General features: G+C 39.2%; 1 protein-coding gene across 3 annotated transcripts; it reads left to right on the top strand.

Annotated features, from left to right (window-relative positions):
* The first annotated feature begins 1,388 nt into the window (after positions 1 to 1,388).
* Positions 1,389 to 17,156, top strand: nfascb (neurofascin homolog (chicken) b). 3 transcript variants are annotated; one of them, XM_087780940.1, is made up of 26 exons: positions 1,389 to 1,547; positions 4,747 to 4,866; positions 4,934 to 5,039; positions 5,105 to 5,295; positions 5,557 to 5,679; positions 5,741 to 5,959; positions 8,161 to 8,272; positions 8,331 to 8,518; positions 8,578 to 8,709; positions 8,775 to 8,849; positions 9,707 to 9,818; positions 9,892 to 10,055; positions 10,212 to 10,359; positions 10,422 to 10,546; positions 10,611 to 10,712; positions 11,917 to 12,114; positions 12,172 to 12,242; positions 12,305 to 12,527; positions 12,752 to 12,867; positions 12,930 to 13,140; positions 13,207 to 13,329; positions 13,458 to 13,631; positions 13,696 to 13,827; positions 13,897 to 13,966; positions 16,770 to 16,805; positions 16,868 to 17,156. In XM_087780940.1, exons 2-26 carry the CDS (start codon positions 4,791 to 4,793, stop codon positions 17,097 to 17,099), a joined length of 3,459 nt encoding a protein of 1,152 aa, XP_087637066.1. In that variant the 5' UTR covers positions 1,389 to 1,547; positions 4,747 to 4,790; the 3' UTR covers positions 17,100 to 17,156. The 3 variants fall into 3 exon arrangements, with proteins under 3 accessions (XP_087637066.1, XP_087637064.1, XP_087637065.1); XM_087780938.1 differs by having other exon boundaries at positions 8,775 to 8,918; XM_087780939.1 differs by lacking the exon at positions 1,389 to 1,547 and adding an exon at positions 3,378 to 3,503 and having other exon boundaries at positions 8,775 to 8,918.
* The last annotated feature ends 3,953 nt before the right edge of the window (positions 17,157 to 21,109 follow it).

Below are 21,109 nucleotides of genomic sequence, written 5' to 3'. Positions count from 1 at the left end.
ATTAATTACCTTAACATATGTTTATAAAAATGTTGATACGTGACTTGGATCTAAGTTATGTCTTATTTATTTATTATTCTTGAATGATTGTTGATGATTTGTCTAAATAAAAGCACTTATTTATTGAGCACTTCTTTTCTTTCTTATGTACCTAATGTTGCTGGGGTTGTTATGTTCTTTTATGAGGTGATCTTCCCCCCTTGCTTTACATCCCCTAACAAAAGTAGAATTATGTAAATATTCATTATTTACCTTATTTTCCGCACTATAAGGCGCACTTTACATTTCTCATAAAACGACAGTGCGCCTTACAATCCGGAGCGCCTTATATATGAACATTACCTGATGGGTGACTTGTTTACAAACACTTTCATGACTTTACGACGGCTATGCAGTGATATTACTGCCACCGGTTTGAGCGAGTGTGTCTTGGTTGTTTTACATTCTATTCTATTTGCCTTATTCGGCCAATTTCTTAAATAGGCCATTCATTGAAGGTGGGCCTTATAATCAGGTGCGCCTAATAGTGCAGAAATTACGGTAGTATGTTATACATATGATATTATATACATTCACTTGGAATTGTACATATTTGAATTTCCATAGGGGTCTTTGTGTACCCTTTCCCTTGACCTGATGGAGTTGAGATTTCAATGACAATGACACATACAAACTAAGACAAAGGACATTCACGCACACAGACATACACACGCACAAACAGAATCACACAGACAAACACATATAGACATACGCACACAGACAGTTGGACACTCACACACAGAAAAACACACACACAAACCAACAGACACACACATGCACACATATGAACACACATACTGACACACGCACAAAGACAAACACACGCAAAGACAAACACACACAGAGACAGACAGACACACTTATATAGACAGACACACTCAGATACCCACCTAGACACACACACACACACACACACACACACACACACTCACATACACAGGAAGACACATCTAATACATACAGTACAGAAGGTCCTTGAATGAACTTCAAGGTCAGCTGATGATATGGGTGTATCGGTGAGTGAGAGGATGGTTGATGACATGAATGTGAGGGATTTGATCTGCACCCGTACACAACAGACTGACTGTGTTCCGGACAAGAATGCCTGGTGTGGAAGAGTGTGCGTCCGTGCCAGTCAGAGTGAAGCCACAAACTCAAAGTGGGAATTGAAAAATAAAACTGAGCAAAAGTGAACTCTGACTGGAGCGACCAGGACGTTTCCCTCGCTCTTAACTACACATGAAGACGTGTGTGTGAAAGTTCCTTGTGCGACCCTCGGCTGGGATGACGTGATCTCCTCGCATGGATCACAATGCTTTTATTATGATGGGCCTGTGAGCAGGCGTGTGACACCGTGAGACTATCCTGAGAGAGCACAAGAGCATGTTATCTCCTCCTGATCTTCTGAACCGCTGACGGAGAAGGTGTAGGAGGACACAGAAGAGACGCTGCTGCCTGAACATGAGATGCCAGTAGACTGCTCAAGGAGCGGACAAGCACAACTTGAGGTATGATCATTCCAAAACGGTTGAATTCTCTTGTGAAAATAATGACTTATAATGTGCTGATGAAGACATTTAACTTGATGTCTTAAACAGTCGCATTATGTTGTAATGCTTCAGACACACACTTAGACACACACGCACAACCACACAAAGAAAGACACTCACACACAGGGATACATACATACACAAACAGACACCCACAAATATATTCTACAAGTCAATGTTGACCCTTAAATATAGTGCAAATGAAATGAAAAAAAAAAACTTTAAAAAATGTAGTAAATCCTGTAATCCAAGTAAATAAAATTAAATCGAATTATTTTCTCAAATATATTCCTGGTTTCTTTTCAGTTTTTACAGAACCAGTAACAAGGTCATGAAGTAGATTCAAATTAACTCTTGCAAAACAAAAGATTTGATTTTCCAATTTCATGACAGGAATGTTTTTTAAACTATAAATATAGTAAGTAAGTAATTTATATTTATAGAGCACTTTTCTAGAACAGGGTGACAAAGCACTTAAACAATAGGCTGATAAAGGTTTATTGTCTGCGTCATTTATCCACTTGATGAAACTTAAAGTGGATAATTATTCATTGATTAGCAAGTGGCGTGACATAATTATAGCTTTCATTTTTTTCAATGCGTAAAGTATTTTGTCAAAACAAAGCTGCCATTGTGTCGGCTCATTCGCTCTCACGTACCATCTGCTCTTATCCTCCACACACGTGCCAAAAGGAGCGTCTCGATCATGAAGGTTGTGTTGTCTTCACTGAGCACGCTCTGTGGGCCTCTACACGGTGCAGGCTGGTGCGTGGCACTGATGGCAGCTCGCTGGTTTCCCATTCCGAGAGCCACACTGGCCTCAAGCTGCTTCTGTTAATATGCACAAAAAAGTCTGTGAACCAGACAGATCCAAACCAAGATGATCATGTTTCAGGATGAATTACTGAAAATACGTAGTAGTGAGGTTGCTGGTTCACTTCAAGCTTCAGGCAACTTGTGGTCTTTCTGTGTATGCGCAGGTTCACTCTGGGTGCTCCTGTTTCCTCCCACAGTCCAAAATCCTACAGAGGTTTATAGAATGTGTCAAACACATCATTATGCAAGTCAACAATTACAAGTGTTGAAGGAAGGCACATTAAACAGCCGTTTTTGGCTTTTGAACGAAAAAACTCCTCAGACACAGAGGAGTTCACGCTGGCCAAGAAGAGCTCTGTAGGACCCTGAAGCACACGTAAGAGGGTAACCAAGCTGACTCAAATACCCTTAATAGATAGAGATAAAATTAACCAAAAAAAATGTATTATGTGCCTGTTTGCCGTCACCCAAGTTAACCCATCTTAGATCAATTCCAGTGTGAATATGAATGAACTGGACGCCCACACAAAGTTTTTTTCTATTTTGTCTCCTCCAGCTGAATGTTGCTATGACTGGGAGATTCCTAATTAGACTTTGTGTCTTGGGTTAGAATGACATGTGACTCGATGATGTAAAATTCATGAGCAGGAAAACAAAACATTCATTCACTCCTTTTGAATCCACAATAGAACCCACATTTTGATTGACAGATATATGTAGTGAGATTTAGAGTAAATAGATATGTGTACATTCAAACTGGCTTTGGCTCTTTCTTCTCTCCTCCTTTCTAAAATGATTACACATGAACTTGTAAGAGCGACAGAGTGAGTGTGACGGGTGATAAATGGTGTGTTTTGATTGTCCAGAACTCTGCGAACAGTACAGTGGTGGGTGAAGTGTAGGTGGGTGAATGAAGCTCATTCATGAGTCGGCTGCTGGGGTGAGTGGCAGCAGCGACACACAGAAACTATCACTGTCATGAAGCTGCTGGATGATTCTTGAGCTCACATATTGGAAAAGCTATTCCTCTTTACACTGAGAATTATCCATGAATACAGGCAGGAGGAGGAGCTCCTGATAAGACTCTACATAGCAGTGGTAGGTAACAAGGAACCTTTGACTCAAACTTTTTATTCAGGTTACAGCTAAATTAATTTGTATATTTAAAGAAACTACAGAATTTAACACACAGAAGTAAGTGTAAAATATGTTGTTCAGGTTTGCCATGGTGTCTAGAGGAAGAGTTGTTTGCTTTTTTCAATCTCAAGTTGTCAAATATTTGAACTTTGTTCAGTTATGAAGTCAGAAGTACATGTATTCAAGTAGTAACAGGCCTCAAGAGAGTGCAGACCCCTGCCAAGCAGCTTATTAAAATGCATATTTGTATTTTTATTTGTATACTTTACCCTACACTTATCTATTTGATCAAATGTTTTTCTGCACTTGGAATATTGTTGATAGCAATGAGTAGGACAGTAGTGCGCTACTCATTTGTACAACACACAGTAGAAGTTAGGGAGATAGTCAGAGCTCACACTGCCCTAATCTTTAGCTCAGGAGTCTGAAACTCTACTGGTCTGGGGGCAACCAGAGGCTAATTCTTGTTGAGTCTGGGCCACACACCGGGGGCGGGTCTTTCAGAAGTTTAGTCTAAACATCTTTAAAAAAGTTGATTTTCTTTTGTTGCGTAATGTTTTATGGCTTTTTGTCCCACAATCTTTTTCAAGTTTTATGTGTTACTTCATTTAACAAATATTTTTTTATCTTACCTATATAATCAAAGCTATACAAATACTAAATGTGATCATCTTTGCCACTTGACACAATCATCTGACATACAATAATGGAGTCACTTGCTTTGCCAACCCTTGTCATAGCAAGTTTTAACTCCTCTTCAGTTATATTGCTAATAGATTTTCCCCAAAAAAAACCTGTGAGGAATTATTTACCACGCTACAGAAAAAGAAAAAATACTTTCTGTTCTACTGATTATGATTTTTTGAAATATACTGTATATATATATATATTTCATATAGCCATATATATTAAACAATTTATCAATAAAGTTTTACCTTACCTTACCTTACCTTATTTCAAATATTTTCTCTGAAGTTAAATTAGCCTGTGACTCTTGACCTGGCAAGACATATCAGTCCGGTTTTCCTAAAAAATAAACCTGTGACCTAGTGAAACGCTCAAAATCAATTCTACTGTTTTTATCTAAATGTTTAAGGGATATGATGCAAACATTTAACTAGAGGGTTGTGGACTCCTGTAGCAGAGAATACAAAAATGTTGTAGCTACATTGAGAAATAAAGATGAAGACACTTGTGTTTTCAGAGTCGGCGACTGAAACCTGCAGCTGGATTAAATGCACGGCAAAGATGGCGACACTGGTGGAAGTAGCACTGCTGCTACTCCTCTGGCAGCGGGTTCAAGCTTTAGACATCCCCCTGGAAGGTCTGTCAGAATGATCGCCATGAGCACTTTTCTCTTTATTTGTAACGTGTTGTCTCCAACCTTGCAGTCCGGCAACCCCCTACCATTATACAACAGTCAGTTATAGACCACATTGTTGACCCCAAAGACACCATGGTGATAGAATGTGAAGCTAAAGGAAACCCTCATCCCAGGTAGCTGAAATGGAGAAGTTCGGATTTAAAAAATAAAACTCAAATAATCTGTATTTTCTTTCAAGTTTCTCGTGGAGGCGGAATGGGAAGTATTACAACGTGGCGAGAGACTCTCAGGCGTCCATGCGCAGACGCTCAGGGACGCTGGACATCTACGCCTGGAACAACCCAGAGCAGTATGAGGCTGAATATCAGTGTATCGCCTCCAATGAGTATGGATCTGCTTACTCCAACAAGATCAGACTGAGACTCTACAGTACGTGGAAACTTTTTTAAATTTACTTTTGATTAATTAATTAATTAATTTGCTTTGATCTCACCTTTTACATCAGTTTAGGTCAATTTGTCAATTAAAGGATTGAAAAATGTAATCAAATATTTTGAGTGTAGTTTGATTATCATTACAATGTCATCGAGACGTTATACATAGGTCAATAGAATGCTTTAAATGAGAGCTCCTTTAAAGTGTGTGTCACATTCTTCAACATAATTTTTGTTCGTCAAAATCTGTGTCCAGGAGCTCCACTCTGGCCGAGGGAGATCGTGGAGCCGGTGGTGATCAGTGCTGGTCTGCCCCTCGTCCTGTCCTGTGACCCTCCACCTGGACCACCCAGACCTGAAACCTACTGGATGTCGAGCTGTAAGTTAAAAAGTCACCAGCCGAAATCCTCTTATTTGCTGACGCTGCCGTCATTCTTCAGGCTCATATGCAAGACCCTTCAACTGGCCCATCCAGACGGCCGTCCCCACCATGTTTGCTGTGCGGCAGGACCGCCGAGTCTCGATGGGAGTTAACGGTGATCTTTATTTCTCCAACGTCCTGTTCAACGACTCCTCGGTGGATTACTGCTGCAATGCTCGCTTCCCATACAAGAATGTCATCCAGCAGAAGATGCCTGTGGTGGTCAAGGTTCTGACAAGTGAGTCCTCATATCTGTGTCACTAAATATAATGATACAATAAGTTGCCACTGACTAAGAGTGTCTTGAAAGTCTGTATTCACTGACAATAGCTTTTTACACCAAGGACTGGGTAATATGTAAGTAAGAAAGTAAGTAATGGTTATTTCTAGAGCGCCTTTCTAGACCAGGGTCATGATGCGTTTTCACAATCACAAACAATATACAGTTAAAATATAAATAAAAGATCAACACATATAAGTCAGGAGTCCCAGAAAGTCAGGGAAAAGCCTGCACATATAAAAAGGTCTAAAGATGTTTCTTGGAGTCAGTAGATCCATCAAGCGCAAAGAGAGAGGAAGATCGTTCCAAAGCTTAGGAGCAACAGCCTGGAAGGATTTCTCTCCTCTGTTCCAATAGTACGCAAAACCATCAGTAGATTCTGATCCACAGACCTCAGAGCTGGATCAGATCACTGATGTAAGGAGGAGCCTGACCATGAATAGCTCTGAAACTAAGAACGTGAATTTTAAATCTGATCCTTAAAAAAACTGTCAGCTAGTGAAGAGTTTTAAGGATTGGGGAAATGTGAGTTCTTCTACTAGAGTCAGAATTCTCGCTGAGTTTTGTATTAACTGCAAGCATGGCATTGTTATCACATACCATCATTTAACACCGGACCAGTTAATTGTGAGGATTCACATAGAAAAAAAAAGGTAAAATACAATAGCTTGACCTGCAAAAAAATGACAAAGTGCAAAATACATTTCACCATAACGCTGAAAAAGCTCTTAACTGGATACAACATGATGTATTTGCATCTATATATGTTTGATTTTATGCCGAAGATGGTGTTCTGTATGTGTGTGTCTCCTAGCTTTTAGAGACTTTGTGCCAATGTGTGAGTTTTTGTTTTAGCATTACTTATTTATATTGAATGAGAAATCTGAAACAGAAGTTTTTTTCTCTAAATATTTAGTTTTTTACTCATTTTCACTATTCAAGAGTCAAATGCTAATGTTATTTAAGATAAAATCTGCTGTTTTTTTCAAAATAAAACAATATCCAGGCAGTAATAATCAATAGAATAGATTATTAGTCTTATTATTTGTTCTTTCTTTGCGCCCCTGTAACAAATGTCTCACGGACAGGTACCAGATCAGCAAAAATGAAATAGCAAAATCCTATTAATTGCGGGATAAATACAGCTTACCACAAAGCTGAAACAGCATGAGCATTGGTTTTTCTCAACATAAAGACTTTGTGTTTGTGTCATTTTCTCTAGTTTACATTTTTTTTATTAGTAAACCTTTTGACACCTTCACGGAAGTTAACTCCTAGATTGAATATAGCAGACAAATTATAACAGTTACTGACAACAGCAATTGTGTGGCAAAAGATTGATGTTACCAGGTCAGGAAGTATCTGGAGTCCACAGAAGCCATTACTAATATAAACCCTTTTCATAACATCAGCGAAAGTACAGCAGGGACGGAAGAAGGGGGAAAAAAAAGAAGTGTCGATGTGTTTTTCATTCTCAAGGTTATGCTAGCCGAGATTTGTCTAAACTGTTTCACATGAGCTCAAGTGCTTGGACTGATAACATCATTAACTTCAAATGTGCAACAGCTTTTAAGTCAAACTTGTGTTTCATTAAAGTGATTAAGGTGATCATTAAGTTGTTCCTTTTTTGATGAATATGTCCAGAGGCGATTAAAACCTGTTCTTTTGCACACAGAGAGACACAGAGAGTTACATAGAAAAAAATGTATTACTTTTAAAATGTATTAATTCATTTGCCTTAAATATATTAATATATATTTCTACATTCTTGGAAAAAAAGACCCTCTTGTTGCTGAATTATTTTCAGTTTGAGGGTTACCTTACTTATCTTGCTTCTGCCTTGGCTTACTTTATAACTTTGTCAGTTAATTTATGAGTCAACATTTGTATGTTTAATATTCATAAAAAAAACACTTCTTGTTTAAACTGGTAACTGAAAAGTTAATATCATCGCTGGAGGATGTTAAATTATTAATCTTTTTAAAAACTTAAAATGTTTCTGGCTGGGAAAGGATGATTTGTTGTTTTTCATTTGAGACCAACATTTGCGTTGGCTTTAACTAACTTTTATGAGTAATTGCCTTTTGAATCCTTATTCGTTAATCTTCAGATTAACTTGTTTATTTTTATTTTTGATTGACGTCCTAGTTGTGTTTCAGCTCGTTCTGTGGCAGAGGCCACTCCCACGTGGCTGTCGCCCACCGGGGCTTCCAGCTCTGTGCTCGTTCTGCTGGGGGAGGAGCTTCAACTTGAATGTATCGCTGCTGGAGTGTAAGCATCAACACTGTCTTCTTCCTGTTGTTATTAAACATGAGCTGTGTTCATTCAGTCCAACGCCGCACATCACCTGGACCAAAGACGGTACCCGACTGGCAGTGACTGCTCGGATGAGAGTAAAACACTTCAACAAGTTGATACAAATCCCAAAAGCATCTTTTGAAGATGCGGGTGAATACGTGTGCACCGCCACCAACAGGATTAGCTACATAGAACACACCATCACGGTCAAGGTCAAAGGTGAGATCGTCTTGCTCATCTTCTCATGTCAATGTGGCTGACTCGGGTGCTTTTTGTAGCATCTCCTTTCTGGCTGGAGAAACCGTCCGATCTGGTTTTGGCCCCCGAAGAAAATGGGCGTCTTGTGTGCCGCACCGACGGAGCCCCGCGTCCCACTGTTGACTGGTTCATCAACGGGGAAGCAGTTGAATGTAGGTATTTGCAGTGATGACTTTAATTTGTCCAGAATACTGATTTTTTTTTTCCTTCTCTCTAGTCGCGACTCCACAGGCTAACAGAAAGGTTTCGGGGGACACGCTCATCCTCAGTGGTGTGACAGCTGAAAACACGGGTGTCTATCAATGCAATGCTTCCAACCAGTTTGGATACTTGCTTGCCAACGCTTTTGTCAACGTGCTACGTACGTTTCTTTATCTACATCAGCGCAAGGGGCCAAAATGTTTACCAAAAAACTGGGTCACAGATTCCTATTCTTTATCATTATCTCAAGTTTCCATGTGTCAAATTCAAGGCCTGGGGTCTTAATGTTGTTTTATGTGGCCTGCTGGATGAACAAAGTAGATGAACGTTGATGTTGATATTATGACCTAAAAGATGGCAGTGTTTATGATAAGATAAGAAACAAAAATGATTGAATTCAACAATTATTTCAATAATATTACGACTCATTTTTGGTGAAAGGATGACGAGCATATTATTATATTACTATATTATTAATATAGATAAAACGATCGAGCCTCCAAGAATTAAAAAGACTATCGCATTCAGGGTCATACTTCCTGTTACACACAGTTTGCTAAATACTTTCTATTTGTTTATTTCGTTAAACGATGGCCCCAGTGTGACTGACTTTGACACTATTGCTTAAGGAAATGAAGATTTGCGGAAATATTTCATGCTGGACATTTTTACTCTCATAAGGTTTATACATTTTTTATTGTCATAGTTAGGTCAGTTTTTCGGTTGTTTTTTTTTAGCATTTCCATCATATTTAGCCCCTTTTGACGCCCCCTCACAAAAGGATACAATGTGGCCCCTATGGATATTTTTTGTTATAGAACATTAGACAGTGAATCTCTACAGCACTTAGCCATCAGGCAAAACACGCTTCACACATGCTGACGTGGTCAAATAAACTAAATCGACCTATACTTTGGATTGCTATATTAACACATTGATCTGTTCCAGATGCAACGCCACGAATTCTCGACCCCAAACACGAATTTATGAAGACAATAGAAGGAAGCCGCACTTTGCTGGACTGCCGTTTTTTCGGCTCCCCGGTACCAGAGCTGCGCTGGTGTGTGACAAATCTATTATTAGTCACAGTGAGGTGCAAATGAGTGACCTTTGTTTTGTGTCGGGGCCTGCAGGTCAAAGTACGGGCAGGGGAACCTTGAAGGAAACCGCTTTAAGACGTACGATAATGGGACTTTGGAGATACGACGGATACAAATGGAGGATCAGGGGACATACATGTGTGTTGTCAGCAACATCGCAGGAAGAGATGAGACTCAAGTTAGAGTCGAGGTCAAAGGTGAGACTCAAACTTGCCATTTCTTCCGTGTTATGGTTCTTTATAAATATCTCTTCGATCCTCCATGAAACACTACAAGGTGTTCCAGGGTTAGATCATTTTCTCCAATTTAAAGTCTGCTCAAAAAACCCTAATCATCTTCTTTGTTCTTCTCAGAGCCGATCGTCATTGTCACAAAACCTCAAAACACCAAAGTCATTCGTGGGAGCGACGTTCGTCTGGAGTGTGCATCGACAGCTGACGCCAGCATTCCTGTGACGACCACGTGGATGAAAGACAAAAGGAGCATCACTCTTGGCTGGAGGTGCGTCCCAGGTCTGGTCATTGCGTTCACACCCGCTTTTAAAAAACCCTCCTCCTCTACAGAATCTCTCTGGACGAGTCAAATCTCATCATCACAAACGTGAACAGAGGCGACGAGGGGAAGTACGCCTGTGTCTTTAAGAATGAGCTTGAGGAGAGGTCGGTCACGGCACTCCTGATGGTGATGGGTAAGATCCGACCATGTTCAAATCTGAATCAGGTAAATCAACCACTTCTCATGGATTTATCTAGACCTCCCTGATCCACCCACAAACCTGGAGTTGTCAGATCCGTATGAACGAAGTGTGAGGTTGAGTTGGACTCCTGGCAACAGCAACCACAACCCAATAACAGGTGGGATAACCATGGAATGCAAAATAACTTCCGAGCAATGCAATAGCAGCCTACTCCCATCAGTATGTGTGAATGGCTGTCAAAAGCACTACCGAATTTCCCCTCGCGGGACTAATAAGGGATTCTAAAAAAAATAAATAAAATAAAATATTTAAAACATTATTTATTTGTTCTATTTATATATATATATTGCACTATACTTTACTTACTATATTTATAATTATACTTTTGTATACATTCATTACATGCAATATTTAAAACATTAATTTATTCTGTTTATATTAAATTGCACTATTTTAATATTTATATTTATACAATCACTCTATGCTGTCTTTTTAAATTGGTTGCCAAGCAACGAAGTTTTGTTGCCAGTTTTCACTGCTGTGTTCTTCTGTGCAATGACATTAAAGAAAGTCTAAAGTCTAAAGTCCAAAAGTCTTAGAAAGATCTAACTGGTATAGGGTGCCCCCTGTAGGACAGTGTAGGAGAAGAAGAAAATAAAATATGCTGTGTATTGAAACAGGATGCTGCCAGGGTTTATGATTTTTTTTAATTTTGAACTGCTTAACATCATGTTTTCAACAAGAAGGCCTAATAGTATAGTTTGACAAAAATACTAAATAATAAAAACCTTATCCTACCAACAAATATACACAAATATTTCCTAAACAAATCAAACAACTCAGGATGTTTTTTTAGATCTGTTGACTTGCAGATTTTATGTCTTTCAATTTAAAAAATGCAACTTATTTTATTTATTTAAACTTTTAAAAGTACATTACAGTTTATTTGTTTCGATATCATCTTATCATTTAAGTGAATCCTACAATAAAATATAATCAAACTATTATTACAACTGAAAAAGGGCAAAGAAAACAGTTCTTATTTTTTATGAACCTTGTACATTATTTTTTATATCTCTAAACAGAATATTTCCTTCATATTCAAATGTACAAGTTATTTTTATGTGTCATGTGCTCATTTATTTATGTTACATGAACATGATTTATGTCATGATACATACACAATTACAGTAAATAATAATCTGATGCTGCTTTAGCGCAGTGGTCAGTGGACTCAGTACAGGGGTAAAGAAGTGAACCTGCTAGATGAATAAATGGTCGTTCAAACAAAAAGCATGCATCTTTTATGAAAATAGTGATGCAGACATACTGACTCCTGACCTTCTGCTCTTCTCTTGAAGAAAATTTAGTGCAATATGACGACGATGACTGGCTGCCAGGCAAATGGAAAAACTTATCATCATATCCAGGAAGTCTCAACTCTGTCGTTTTACACCTGTCACCTTTTACATACTACGAGTTCAGAGTCATCGCTATCAATGAAATCGGCTCGAGTCGACCAAGTCGTCCCTCCAAGCGCTTTCAAACCAGCGGTGCCCGTAAGTATTGAGACTTGACAATTGAAATCGTCCCTGAAACGTTCTAAACCCCAACAGCCCCAGATGTTATTCCTCGGAATCTGAAAGGAGTTGGGACATGGAGGAACAACATGGAGATCAGCTGGGAGGTGATTGTTCAACAATTACAGATTTTCTTTTTTTTATCTTTAAAACTCCACAAATGTTGCAGCCACTGACATACAGGGAGTGGAACGGTCCCTATCTGAAGTACTTGGTATGGTGGAGACGGAGAGACTCGAGGGAGGAGTGGAAGAACGCCACCACCAAGTGGCTCAGATACTACATTTACGATGCAGATACTTTCACGCCTTACGAGATTAAAGTGCAGGCTGTCAACGACTTTGGGCTGGGACCAGAGTCTCCCGTCGTCATCGGTTTCTCTGGAGAAGACCGTGAGTACCATATTCACGTTATCAGCCCTTTGAATTAATGTCCATTCAGCAGTTTTCCTAAAATACACGTCGCCAACAAAATTAAAGTCTTAACCAATTAAAGATTTTAAAACAAGACCCAAAAATAAACATTTCTAGTTCCTCACAAGAAACTACTTATCTATGGAAAATAGATCACAGATTTCACTTATTCTCTGATTCACTATTCACGTGTTATCTGAAAGGTCCAGTCACTGCGCCCCTCAATCTACGGCTGTCTGACATCCAGAGTACTCAGGTGACGCTCCACTGGGATCCCGTCACTCGCAGCTCCATCATGGGAGAGCTAAAACAGTACAAGGTGCGTTCAAGGTTCACGTCAACACACTTTCTTCTCTGTTTCATTATGAAACATCTTCTCAGGTTTACTACTGGAGAGACAGCAGTCAGCTGAGGTGGCTGAGGGTCAACAGGGGCATGAAGTCAAAGGCGTTTTCTGACAACAGTCCTGAACCGTCGGGAACAGTCACGGAGCTCATCCCGTATAGCAACTACAAGATGTACATCGTGGTGAAGAATACTCGGTTCGAAGGCCCGCCTAGTAATTCCATACACTTTTCAACACCCGAGGGAGGCAAGTAGTACACGTTTCCTGATACCGTTTGGATCACATCTGAAAAGTATGTGTTTTGTTCGGCAGTGCCTTCTGCTCCAACATCCTTCAGAATCCAACAGAGGCACCTGGACACTATATATGTGGACTGGGACCTGCCAGCAGAACCAAATGGAATCATCACAGGATACTCACTCAAGTACCAAACAGGTGGACCACTTAGAGACCTGATGAACAGGACATTTTTAGAATAGCATGCAAATATCGTAAAAGAGGATTAGACATAATTTTCTCTCACTGTAATTACGCTGATGAATGTTTTTCTGATATCCACACAGTCAACACCACCAGAGGAGACGAGCAGCGGGCGGAAGAGTTTCCTCCAAATGTCACAAGCTTCTCGCTGCAAAGGTTTGACCGCTACACCAGGTACACATTCTCCGTGGCAGCACGGACCCGAATCGGATTGGGAGAGTGGCACACGGAGGAGTCGCTGCACTACACGACTGAAAGTAAAGTTTTAAATGTAGCCATGTGCGTTTGGTCAAAACTCAGAGTCGTCTTTCCTTCCTGCAGTCTATGCTCAGGACCAGGTGGACGTCACCACGCAGGGCTGGTTCATAGGCATCATGTGCGCCATTGCTCTACTCGTACTCATCCTCCTGGTCGTCTGCTTCATCAAGAGGAGTCGAGGCGGGAAGTATCCAGGTCCAGTCACTGAGCTGAGATCTACCAAATACTATGTCCAAAGCTAATTAAACTTTTTCTCTTCCTCAGTTCGTGAGAAAAAAGACATTTCGCTGGAGCCAATCGAAGAGAAGGATCACAAAGGGTCGTTTGACTATCGGTAAAAATGAAACACACTTCCTGTTAAAATGTCAGATGACAGCACCGTAGTTCAACGGTCAACTTGCTGATAAAAAAAAAAAAAAAGGGTTAAAAAATAACAACAATATTTTTAGGATGTTGAAAGTTTAAGTATCAAAAAATGTAGATTGAATGAAAAATGTAGATGAAAAAAACAGATTTAATTTCATTTCAGAATTCTTTGTAAGTGCAGCAACAGTGCTGTGCCATAAGATCACTTAACACGACTTGGAGCAGACAATATAAAACAATGTACAGTGGTATGTAAAAGTGTGGGCACCCCTTAGGAAAAACACTGCATCAGTTTGTCACTTGCTGAGCTTTTGAAGCAGCAACTTAATTTTAACATATGTTATACCTGATATGCTTTATGGAAACAGAATTATCTCAGTAGTAATATAATTTTTATTGATCCAAAAGAAACATTTTAATTTGCATTTTAGCAAAAATAGGCATGTGCATAAACTTGGGCACCCCAAAGAAATAATTCCAATAATATTTAGTAGAGTCTTCTTTTGCTGCAAGAACAGCCTGTAGACAATTGCTATAGCCACAGACAAGGCCCATGAATCCTGACTGTGATATTTCCTCCATACAAAACACCTCCATTTCAGTAAGGTTTCTTGGCTTCCGTGCGCAGACAGCCTGCTTCAAATCAATCCATACATTTTCAATGTTGAGGTCTGGGGATTGGGATGGCTATTCCAGAAGATTGTACTTGTCCTTCTGCATGAATTCCTTGGTTGATTTTGAACAGTGCTTAGGATCATTCTCATGCTGAAAAAACCCTGGCATAGCTGCAACTGCACAGCTGTGACCGATCCTTAAACATTCTTGACAATAATCTGCTGATACTGAGAGCAATTCATGTGGCCCTCAACTTTAACAAGGTTTCCAGTCCCTGTGCTAGCCACACAGCCCCATAACATGATGGACCCTTGACCAATTAACACAGTAGGCAAGAATTTCTTCTTTTTTTTGCCATGCATACCCTTTCTTGTTTTGACCAATTAACTCTATCTTAGTCTCATCTCACCACAGTATTTATTCCCCCAAAATGCTTCTGGCTTGTCCAGATGTACTTTTGCATATGTACTTTTGCAACTCTTCTTGTGACGAACACTCAAGAAAGGCTTTTTGCGCATCACCTTGTGCATTTCCTGTATATTTTTGGACTACTACATCTTTCCTTCACAAGGACTGTTCTTATAGCCTTCCATTTCTGCACCACATTTCTGAGTGTGACAGTTCAAACCTTCTTGATAATATCTTGTACCCTTCTCCTAATTCATGGTAATGAATTATCTTAGTTTTTAAGTCAGTGGAGAATTGTTTAGATGCCCTCATGTTGCCACTCTCTGAAAATAACCTAGGACAAGCACAGCCAGCCATTACCTCTGTTAAAAACCTTTTTTCATGAGAGGTTCATGACTGTATTTGTAATTGAAGGTCACAAAAGCTAATCAAAGCAGTTTTTTGCTGCAACCTGTCAGCTATAAATCCCTACAGGTCTTGAAATGAATGTGATTAAAAGGGTGACCACTTTTGCACATTCCAATTTTTTTTAAACTGTAAAATGCTACTGAATTTTGGTCTGAAAAACACTCCAATCCCTTTCATATCTGTGGGAAATCAAATCTTGTTGCTGTGATCTTCTCTTATAAAGTTATAGCAAACTAAAATTAAATCTTAAAGGGGTGTCCAAACGTTTGCATCCTACTTTATATATAAAAAAAAAATAAGGACCAAATCAAAATCAAAATAATTAAATAAATAAAATATATATTAAAAAAAAAGTTGGTCAACTGGTTGGAATTTTCATTATGGTGGCCATGGGGTGACGAGTTTAACAGTTTTCTGAAAGAAGATGTTTTTCAGTCTCGTTTGTGTGACTTAAATGTTCCATATCTCGATCCAAAGGGGAGGGAGGGCAGAACCGTTCATGTCCAGGATGGTTGGGACCTTTTAATATTCTCCTGATCTTAGGTTAACATGGGTTTATGTTTACATTTTGGAAAACCTTAAATTGAATAACTGCATGACAAATTGATGACGTGTGAATGTTGTCCAGAATATTCTGCCAAATTATGTCAGTAAAGAAAATACTACGGTCATTTTGACATTTGTTCCTTAGAACATCCAGGGGGGTTATATAATGTCTGCTAACAAGCAAATATACTTTTATCTGATTTTGATGTTGTATTGTCTATGCCAATTATATCTATACTATCAAAAAATGTGGGCCTGGAGTGACTCGCTATTAGGGGATCAAGATGTGTATAAATCATGATAATAATTACATTTGCTTACCCTGAAAAGTGTGTTAATACAGTTCAATTTGAATAATGTTTGAGCTTTCTTTTCTCCATATTCATAACCGTATTATTAATGAAGTATCTTGTATTTCTGGTTCACAACAGGTTAAATTCAGTATAAGGAGTGAGCCTTTTTTTGTGTGTATAACTAATACATGTGGCAGAGCAACTGGACAGAGGTCATTAGGGGGAAACTTACGTTGGAGATGGTGGAGAATGACTCTGCTAGCTGGTATGCAGAGGCCTAATAAATGATCAGGGATACCATCTCGGCCAGTTGATTTCCTTGCATGGACTCTAGGCAGGGTGGCTCTAACCTGGTGCAGCTTCAGATGTGGATGTAATCTTTAGTAGTACCAGTTGGATGCATATGTCAATGCTGCAACATCAAAGCGGGCGAGCACCTGGTTCAGAGTGTCCGGGAAGGGGGCCGTCTGTGCGGACCATTGACAATTTTTTTTGTTCTAGGATTCCGCGGATTTCTGCTCTACCACACCCTCGAAGGTACTCAACTTGGTTACTTCAAACTCTGTCTGGTTAGTTTCATCTGTCATCTGTGGCTGTAGGGAGGAAGAGAAAGGGCTCCAGAGAAGCCCCCCTCCCATGAAAGCCATGATCCTGGACTCGGACAGCGATGACAGTCTGGTGGACTACGGGGACGGCGCTGAAATTGTGTTCGATGAGGACGGCTCTTTCATCGGCCAGTACAGAGGAACCAGGCGAGACATCAGGGATTTGGACTTTGGTGCAAGTCTCGAGCTTCACTCGCCGAGAAAGACTATCTACTCCCTTTCCTGAGAACACTTAGTACATTTTGTGGTTCTAAAAAATAAAGAAAATGCCACTTTAGATGAGTCATTGTTTTTACTTACGGTAAAAACATTTTCCTGAGTAGAGACAGATGTTGACTTAATATTCAGGTTTATCAGTTTATCACGTTGATAAAAGCAGAGAAGCCTTTATTATGTCTAATTAAAACTAACATCTTAAGATATTAACATAATCTTGCTTTTTAATGTTTGTGTACTATAGAAAATAAAAACACTTAATAATCATTTTAAAGTTAAGTTTCATGCGTCATCATTGCTGTCTCTCCATTGAAGATATATCCTCAGATTGATCCACATATATGTACTCATTGAATGGGTTAAATTATATATCCTCATTTTATGTACTCAACTGTTAACATTGATAATGTTTTCTTCTATTCAAAGTTAAAACATATTCCTGTATTTTATCTTTTACCAACTTGTTATTCCCAAAGAGCAGGGTTCAAAAGTTGAAGTCTAAGCATCTGTGCCTCAACTCTGTGTGAACCTTGGTATGCGTTTCTGATACCACATAATAGTTCCAAACTTTGAAAGATATATGTGTTGTGTGTGTAAAGGAGGACGCAGTAATGTGGGCATCCTCTCCTTGTTGAGATAGGAAGCATGACCGATCTTAAAAATGTCATGACCCAGAATTTATGGCCAACAGACCTGGTTCGAGATAAGTGTGAAGGAAGACTGAAGATTCATTGTTTAGGTCAAAGCATGAATACAACATCTGTTGTTCATAATGGAGTCAGATTTTGCAAAACATCCTGTACCCCGAGGTTGTTATTGTATACTTAACTTACTTCATGTGTTCGGGGAGGGTCTGAGGTCTTTAAAAGACGGGATGTGCTAAGAGGTTTTCAGCCACTCTCTGGAAGGATCTGGTGGGTGAACCAGGATTTCGGACAGAGAGGATTGAGTTCGCTTTAATTTGGTGGCAGAGCCTGGTTGTTGGACTCAAAAATTACAGACTGCGCAGCATAAACGTAAGAAGATACCACTTTATTGATTAGAAGTCTTCTTTTGAGTCCAAGTCCCGGTTCAATGGCTGAGACAAACAACTTGAAACAAACACGATCATAAGTTGTTAAGATTAAATCAATAAGGGTTGGTGATTTCTTTCAAGGTCATAAAAAGCAGACTTATCTGAAAGAAAAGAAAGAAAAAAAAATATATATATATATCAATAAGGACTTAAAGGTTTAGAGTCCCTGAGTATTGATTTGGTAATCAATGTCCTAAAGGGTTAGAGTCCCTGAGTCCTTTGGGGTTAAAGTCCCTGAGACCTAAAGGGTTCCCTGAGTATTGATTTTTAATCAATATCTTAAAAAAGGACCAAAAAAAGGTTGGAGGCCTTGGAGATTGTTCAATTGATCAAATCCTAAAGAACCACAGGGTTAGAGTCCCTGAGTTCGAACTTGGTTGAGTTAAAGACTTCATTTTTGTTTTGCTTTGTTTGTGATCATAGCCTGATTTTATTGTTGCTGAGAAATTCTTGAATTAGTATTTATCTATGAAGTTGAAATTAATCTTGTGTTCAAAGTGGAATTTTGGGTGCAGCCTGCTGAGCTGAGGAAAAAACATACGATTTTGTCTTTCTTTGGGTGACATCCGTGAATGTTACGTTTTTCTTTTCATATTTTCTTTTACTATTCTCTTGAAATAAAAAGTATAACATCTGTGAATGTTACGTTTTTCTTTTCATATTTTCTTGAAAAAAACCTATAGCATCTGTGGATGTTAAGTTCTCCTTTTATATTTCCTTAATATCAAACTTACAGCGTTTGTGAACATTGCATTTTTCTTCTTTTGCTTTCCTAAATTACAGCCGCTTTGCTGAGAAGCGTTTGTGGACGTTTTCATCTCTTGGATTAAAGGCTGTTGTAATAAGAAACGGTGATTGCTATTGTATTAAAAATTGCAACAGAATGAGCCCGGAAATTGACCAGGATAAAGAATGGTTTAACTGGGGAATGGTTCTACGGTGTGGTGAATCTGTTGAGACGCAACTTGAATTTTTTTTCGATCAAATGAAAAGTTCCGCCCCAACTGACAAGGGTCCAAAGGAAGTTGAAAAAAGGGTAAAAAGAATTGTGAAAGAATGGCAGAGTACGTTTATTTCCTGCAAATATCACAAATATGATGTGTTTAAAGGACTGATATGCGTAGAGAAATGTTTGAATGGAATGTTGACTCATGAAAAGGAGAATGAGAAGAAACGAGGAAAAGCTAAAAGAATAAAAAAGATAAGAGAAATGCAAGGCTGGATACACAGGAAACAGGAGAGGTAAACAACGGTGGGGGCCAGTTCTACGCAGCTCCAGTCCCTGAACAGAAAGACGGGGAATTGACACCCGAAAGCTAAGGGACACGACCAGATTCCACGTCACTCTACCCCTCCCCGGAGGAGTGAGAGACATCTGAACCACCGCCATATGAGAACAGAATGAAACCAACTGCTGGTAAAAACACTGAATCACAATTACAGATGCTGATAATGAGAATTATGATGAAGATATTCAACCTAGGGAAGTCAGACAAACGTTACGAAAAATAAAATCTACCAAACAATTAAATAAAGGGATTAACCTGAGAGATAGATATGAAATAGAACAATATGCAAGGAAGAAATTAAACAAACCAACAGTGGAAGAACAGGATGAAGACAAGCTAATTGAGGAACTGGTTAAGACACAAAATCAATAACAGGGTATGCCCTTTCAGACATACAAGAACTCCAATCAAATATGGAAGCCATGATACATTTAAAAAAAGAAATACAAAAGGTTTTAAATAAACTAACTGAAAATACAGGGGTAGTAACGCGCAGCAGAATGATAAGGAATGATGATGAAAGACCCACACCTTCATCAAAACTATTACAGGGAGCAACTGGAGGTCAGTATCCTTTGTTCTGGAACAGTAACAACCAGGAGTATTAGTACCGCCCCTGGCTGCCGTTTTTTGACTTGCAGTGTGTAATAGACAAAATGCCTTCTCTTTCAAAAGGAGGGAATAAATGGATGCAAGCAGTGGTTGCTGTTACGGGACATACAGTGATTGCTGTTGGTGACTTAAGATCTTTACTTGCAGGACAAATGTCGTTCTCGGAAAGAAGTATTTTTGAGGAAGAAGCTGGTATACGTCTGAAAGGTAATAAAACACCAGTTGACGGAACAATAGGAACTGCAGTCGGGGAAGCTTTGAGAAAACTGTATCCAGTTACTATGACCCCTCATTCAGAATATAACTGTAAACCGAAAGAAAGTGAAGATGCAAGTTCATTCCTTAAAATAGTTAAAAATGATGCACTGGGGTGGAGCCAGACTTCACACCAGTATTACCCCTCTCTTTCAGAGCAAACATCTTGAAGGGTGTGCATCCTCAGATCCGGGAGGCAATGGAATCCAATCCAGACATGAACTCAGCTGACAACAACAAATGGACCTCACATTTCATACATCATTTCAACAGATACTTGAAAAAACAAGTAGTTCAAAAAGGTGAGGTTGAAGAATTAAGCATACAGTTATAAAAATAGAGTTAGAAAATGAAAAAAAGAATACATTCTGAAAGAACTAAGATGGCTAAAGAAGATACACTAGAAAATAGTGCATTGTGAATGCTGACCAAAATTGTCTTTGAGTTCTTCATAGGTTCTAAAAGCATGTCTTGTTTTCTCAGTGCATCAGTGAATCTGTGGTCGATCGCAGGGTCTAGTTGAGGAAGTTGTGTGTTGCATTTATCCACGATTGCTTTCACCTGATCAATCTGTGTCTGCTCGTCTTGGTCTTTGTTCAACCAAATAATCCTGGACGCTCTTGTTTTGGATTCATCAACCCAGTTTACTTCTGCTCCAGGTTTCTTCTAAAAGGAACTTTTTCCCGCTCTAGCCACACTGTACTTTATTATTGATCTTGAATTGTTTGCAAAAGAAATCCCAGACGCAGAAATGCTGCTGTTCACCGATGGATGGATACAGACATCCGG

The sequence above is a fragment of the Callionymus lyra genome, chromosome 19, assembly GCF_982586985.1.
Source record: "Callionymus lyra chromosome 19, fCalLyr1.hap1.1, whole genome shotgun sequence".
NCBI classification, from domain to species: domain Eukaryota; kingdom Metazoa; phylum Chordata; class Actinopteri; order Syngnathiformes; family Callionymidae; genus Callionymus; species Callionymus lyra.
This window is presented reverse-complemented; position numbering and strand designations above follow the sequence as displayed.